Below are 6,000 nucleotides of genomic sequence, written 5' to 3'. Positions count from 1 at the left end.
TCTCAACTTGCAATATCTTAAATACTCTTATAAATTACAATCAGAAATGTTTCCCATAAATTATATCACAAAATATGAATAATATTTAGTGAGTATAAAAAATGTAAGGTATACATTTTAAAATCAGTTAGTTGTAAACCCATAAAACCATAAATTCTTGAAGCTATAAACCTGTTGGTTTAGGTTCTGTGGGTTTAGACTTTATTGGTTTAAATTTTATGGGTCTGGGTTTTATGGGTTTAATTTAGTGGCGGCTCATGACATTAAGAATAAGTAAAGCATATTTATTGATTGATTAAAAAGGAAAAAAAGCACTGCAGGCGAAAGTTTTCAAATTTTCAAGGTCAAACGCCTTTAAATGAATCTGGAAATTTTTAGTTGCATTTGCAATATTACCGAAAAACTGACGTTCGCGAGAAGGATTTTCATTTAGATTTTATAAAAAACAGAAACAATTAAACACGGCATACAGAAAAGTTTTTTTAAATAAACACTTCCACTCAACCACTTATACTCCAAATAGCATTCATTCTGAAATTTCCGAACGTACACTTTGTCTTTTAATTTCCCCCTTTTTTCCACATCGAGAGAAGGCATAGGTCACTCGCAATTTAAAAAATCCTTTTTGTCCTCAATTTTCCATCTGAAAAATGACGTTTCCAATAAAATACATACTGAATCATACATAGGAAACATGGTTTCAAGAATTTGTAGTTGAAGGGTTTACAATTATCGGTTTTAAGATTTATACATTACTTTTTTATATTCGCTAATAGTCCAGTCGGCAGAGGCCGCTGTTGGTGACATTTCCTTGATAACTCTGAAATAACTACACAGGAATACTTTAAATGATGAGTACAATAACAGGTTAATTTGCTGATAAAGTATTTTATCAGCGAAAAAAGTTATTAACAATTTAATAGTGAATTTTTTATTTATACTTTTCTTTAAATAGCGGGATGACTTTGTACGAAAAAATGCTTAGGACATGATTTGTTCGTAATAAAAATAGCTACAAAATGGCGGTGGTCCGATTACGAAATTTGCAATAACAAAGTCGTGAGATTGGAAAAACGGTATAAAACGTCAATTTTTTAAAGTTGCTGTAAAAATGTCAATTATAAACAAAAAGTAATAAAACTTTCGAAAACTATAGTTTAATATATATACAATAATGACGCTAAAGCCGAAAATCAGAAGAGCAAAACTTTTTGTTCTATAAGGTTTTATACAAGCTTACCGAAACTTTCGATTCTGGTAGTACTCGATGTGTATGTGATCAACAGTCTCAATGGTCGTTAAGTCCTTCGAAGAGCTGTATCTTGAAAGGCCGAATTTTTGGCCATTGAGACTTTTGATCTATGTATATGTCGAGTACTACCAGAATCCAAAGTTTCAGCAAGTTTGACCGAAAGCCATTTCAAATAAGGATCCAGCGGGGTCCTTTTTTATAAAAATTTAAATAACGTGTTTTATAGTTTATAACTAAAATTTTACTATATGTGTACGGTGACTAAAATGTATGTAATGGACGTTTTAGAAGTACCCAATGGAGAATCATTTTTTTCGACTAAATTTAGTCACTCTTTAGACTAATGATCATGTCTACATACATATACTCCCTATATTCCACACATCTGTGGGAATAAAGATTTAAAACAAATTATTTTCAGTCAATCCATTGCACACCAATAATAAATCTAAGCAATAGGTATATCTAATTTGTTAGGCAATTAATATTTGATTGGTTTAGATATAACACTATTTGTTTACTTGTTAGTAACTATAAAATTGATTAAAAAACCAAAAAAAATCTTGAATTGTTATTTTGAGCTGATTTTATTGGAATTGCATCAAAAGTAAGTTTTAAAACTTTTGTTATAAGTTAGTAATGAATAATGTTGGAAAATACCTAATTGTTACTTGATTTCTCCAAATCTTCAATATGGCCTTGGATCATAAGGAGTTGCTTGAAAACCTACATATCTATTATTTTTCCTGTGTTGGAATCCACTTCCTGGAGCCGTGTTATAATATATAACCCTACGTATTCCAAATGGATCGATGTAACCAAAGCTACCTGATCTCTTATCCCCAGGAAGAGTTTCTTCCTCGTGATATGCCCTTGGGATATAATACCGGAATCCATCATTAGTGACTGAGATGCCGTCATAAGTTGAGTATTGAGGGTCATATTCATTTTTTAGATTTTGACCAAAATATGGTTTACCGTTTTGGTCCAAGGGATATGTTGGTCCATTATGGAATCTGTAGGAATTGTCAATTTGGTTTAAGTATTCCAAAGAATTGTGTTTGACTTCTTTAGATACTTCTTTATTATTATCATACAACTGTGGCTTTAATTCATAAGGGTTTTGTGACGATGAAATATATTTAATAGTAGGTGGTTCTGCAGGCCGAGGAGTGGTTGACTGATAATATGGTGGAAGCTGTGATGTGGATTCTAGAAAAAAAGGTGTTGTCGAGATGTAGTTATCGTTATTTACATTAGTAGTAGAGTTACTTGGTGGTAACAGTAAAGGATGTGTAGATGTTGAGTATACGGATTTTGGCGTGATTGTAACTACAGACGGTTCTGTTGATTGTATTACATTTAGAGATGCTGATAGAAGACTATTTGAAAGTGTGTCCTCATAAGGCCTTTCTGCTTTATTAGTAACAGGTTGTGAGTCGGGTGCATGTGACGTATCAGTATTATAAGGGATGGTTATAACTGGCTGTTGACTAGAATTTACTAAAATACCAGCTGAACCATGATATTTTGCAATAGATTTCATAGCTTGTCCAATAGGAACATTCTTTCCTACAAATATGTTTGTAGTTTTCAAAATCCTATAGCCAGTATTATCGGCCATATAGTCTCTTTTTTGAAGGATACCATTATCATCTATCCAAGCGTAGGTGCCAACTACTGTACCATCTTCTAATCGTTTTTCTTTTCTGTACTGACCACTGTCAGTCTGATATCGAAAATACCGTTCGGGGCCTTCATCGGTTTGGATGTGATATTGACTACTAGAAGGAACATTCCATCCATTCGTTGGTCTTATATTGAACATGGAATACGCCACCTGCAAAATTATTGAGAATTGAAGTATACAAAATATATAAAAGTATTTATATACAAGTATTATAATTACAGTAGTATTACTACAAATTAGACTACTTTCTCTAATCTGAAGTAATTACTAAATACACCTGCCATCATTTTTATAATATTTTATGACATGACCAATTCAAAAGTTAAAAATAAAGAAGAAAATGAATCGAAAGAGTATTGTTTTAACATTAAAACTCGCTTTGCATTTCTTCTAAAATAAATGGCTTCCTAACTAATGCTGTCGTGCAAGGGCAAAATAATGTACTCGCTAATTTGTCAAAAATATGATTTTTATGTTTTCAGAATGTATCTACAAATAAAGTATAAGTACGATTTTAGCATTAATTAAGAGCCGAGTTGTCTGCTAAATAATGCTAATTCACATATTGTCAAGGTAAAAAACGTAGATACTTATAGAACTTGTGAACTATGCGTACATTCGTATATTTTCTATATCTGTTATTTTTAATAAGCAACATTCCTTAAAATTGTTTTACATCAAACTCAAATATTTTCAGTCACATTACGAGTATTTTGTTAATAAAATAAAAGTGTTTAATGTACGGTTATACGGACTGGTTGCCATGTTGCTGTTTTAGGCTTCTCAATGTTTTATGAGCCACATAGGGCCTTTCTTCAGAAGAAACTCTGAAACTATTCAGAGTTTGTCTGAATGAGAGAGCCACTTGGCTATCGCAATGTCACTGCACATGGCAACCAGTCCAAAAATTGTTCCATTACCAACCGTCTAAGAAACAAGATATTATAAATAATTTTCTGTTAATTAATTTTATTTTCAAGATTAAGATTTTTCTTAAATGAGAGACAGTGGTAAGCAAGTTTTCAGGTTGTGTCAGTCCTTAAACGAAAATTATTTAGTTTTCACGAGATACAAATCAGCTGCAAGAGAGTTTTCAACTTTATATGAATCGGCGCATGCCCATTATGTTTTTGATAAAATGACTGTGGCATAATGGCCCTCCTTTCTCTCTCATCTCGTTGACTGTTATGATTAACAGATAAAAATGACATCGACACCTTTCAGTTAAATGTGCCGCAGTTACAAACCATGTCTCGTATTCTAAACAAAAATGTAGATCAATCGTTGTCAGACGACGATATAGCACTGTTTTCTGGCAGTGTCTGGCCAAGGAAACCTATATTGCAAATATTTAAAGAATGTCAAAGATATATAACACATGACCAAAATTTAATATAGAAGAAATAGTCCTAATAGTCGTTTTCAATATTCATCATTCAATTATTGTGTTTTATCTTTTGTGGTGACAACTAATTTGAAGTTATTTTGTAGCAGTCATCGGTTGAATGTAGTAGTGAGAAAAAGAATAAATTAAAAATTCGGAGCCTGTTCTCTGTAGACTTAACATTGCACTCGAATGACTACTATTGAGTGGTCATATGATCTTCTGAGTACCTAATATATTTTAGAACATTTATTATAAAATAAACTTAAATTCTTTGTATAAATACAATTTGACAATTTTTTTTTAAGTAAATTTTCCACATATTACACATGTTCTGTATCGTGGTTGTCACCGTAAAATATAAAGTACAATAATAATTGAATGATGAATATTGAAAATGAATATTAAACTTTAGGCCTATTTCTTCTACATTGAACCTGCGTGCATAAATCTTTCATGATTGGACCTGAACGCCTTTGTTCGTCAATTCAATAATTTCGGTTACTTGTTATTTATTTTAATCTAATTCTGACATTCTTCAAATATTTGTAATTTATGTTTTCTCCACCAGGCACGCCATGTCCTATGACGCTAGCACCACGGAGACTACGAAGAGGAGGAGAGCGAACTATACAGGTGATTTACTTTTTATGTTGCAGGACCTAATAAAGTAAAAAGAAGAGCCATGAGGACGGCCCACCCACTGGATAAGTAGTCCCTAAATCAGCTGAACATGAGGGTGAAAGCTGACCTGGACGAGCACCACCAGTCCTCGTGACAGCGACATCTAGAGTCACTAAACCCCGAGAACCACAGCCTATAGACGGAGCAAAGGGCACTGTGGTCCACCCGGAAATCGACGCCTCCGATTCATGTAGATAATGAAATCGTCTACATAAGGTACGAAAAGGTCGAGGCATTCCCCGACAGCTTCGAAGTACAGTGTAGGTAAAACCTTCTCGACGACGAGGACCACGCTGACGAAGTGGAACGACGTGTAGCCGAGAGGGACGACATCAGGCCAGCGACGTCCGAGGAATTGAGAGGTATCTTGCGACATCTCAACCCCTCAAGACATCCGGATGTGATCAGGTCGGAATCCAGATACTCAGAAAGCTACCCCACAAGGGAACGATAGCGCTGCTTAACATCGACAAAACCATGAAACTACGAAGATTCTCCGACAGATGGAAAAAAAACCGATGCCATCTTCTTCCCAAAACCAGGTAAGGATCTAACCTTTGCTTCCAGCTATAGGCCCAACAGTCTCCTGCCGATGATGAGCAAGGTAGCAGATAGCATGATCTTGCGAGTTGCGAGTCATCCCCGCCAAGGCCTTCAACAGGGTCGATGGACTTTTTATAAAGATGCTTGACTTTTGCTACCCTATCGGACTGGTCAATCTGGTGGAGTCATTCCTTAAAGTAGGCCAGCTCGTCCTGCAAGGTGCCGTACTATCAAATGTTCAAGATCTTTACATTCGATAGGCCCAGGATAGAGCATATAACCGTGCACCTCTACGTGGATAATACCGTTATCGCTGCCCTTCATCTGAACCCCGAGATAGCGATGAACTACCTCCAGCCGACTAGAGGACTGGTGCAACAGATGGAAGGTGGCGATCAATTCGGAGACAAAGCACAGTTATTATGTTTTCGCGCAGGTACCGAACGT

The 6,000-nt window shown here is 34.9% G+C and overlaps 1 protein-coding gene across 2 annotated transcripts in view; it reads right to left on the bottom strand.

Moving 5' to 3' along the window:
• Positions 1-1,912: 1,912 nt before the first annotated feature.
• The window catches only part of LOC108913562, a 49,278-nt gene continuing 45,190 nt past the window's right edge, over positions 1,913-6,000 (bottom strand). Inside the window, exons 2-3 of one of the 2 annotated variants that reach the window (XM_018719129.1) lie at positions 2,525-3,092; positions 1,913-2,464 (exon numbers count right to left, since the gene is read on the bottom strand). In XM_018719129.1, coding sequence (XP_018574645.1) covers positions 1,941-2,464; positions 2,525-3,092 — 1,092 coding nt within the window. In that variant the 3' untranslated portion in view covers positions 1,913-1,940. Of the gene's footprint in view, positions 3,093-6,000 lie in introns of both variants that reach the window. The other variant, XM_018719128.1, reaches the window with a different exon arrangement.

Source organism: Anoplophora glabripennis, unplaced genomic scaffold (assembly GCF_000390285.2).
Source record: "Anoplophora glabripennis isolate ALB-LARVAE unplaced genomic scaffold, Agla_2.0 scaffold1081, whole genome shotgun sequence".
Lineage (NCBI taxonomy): Eukaryota > Metazoa > Arthropoda > Insecta > Coleoptera > Cerambycidae > Anoplophora > Anoplophora glabripennis.
Note: the sequence above shows the minus strand (reverse complement) of the source record. Positions and strands in the feature narration are given on the sequence as shown.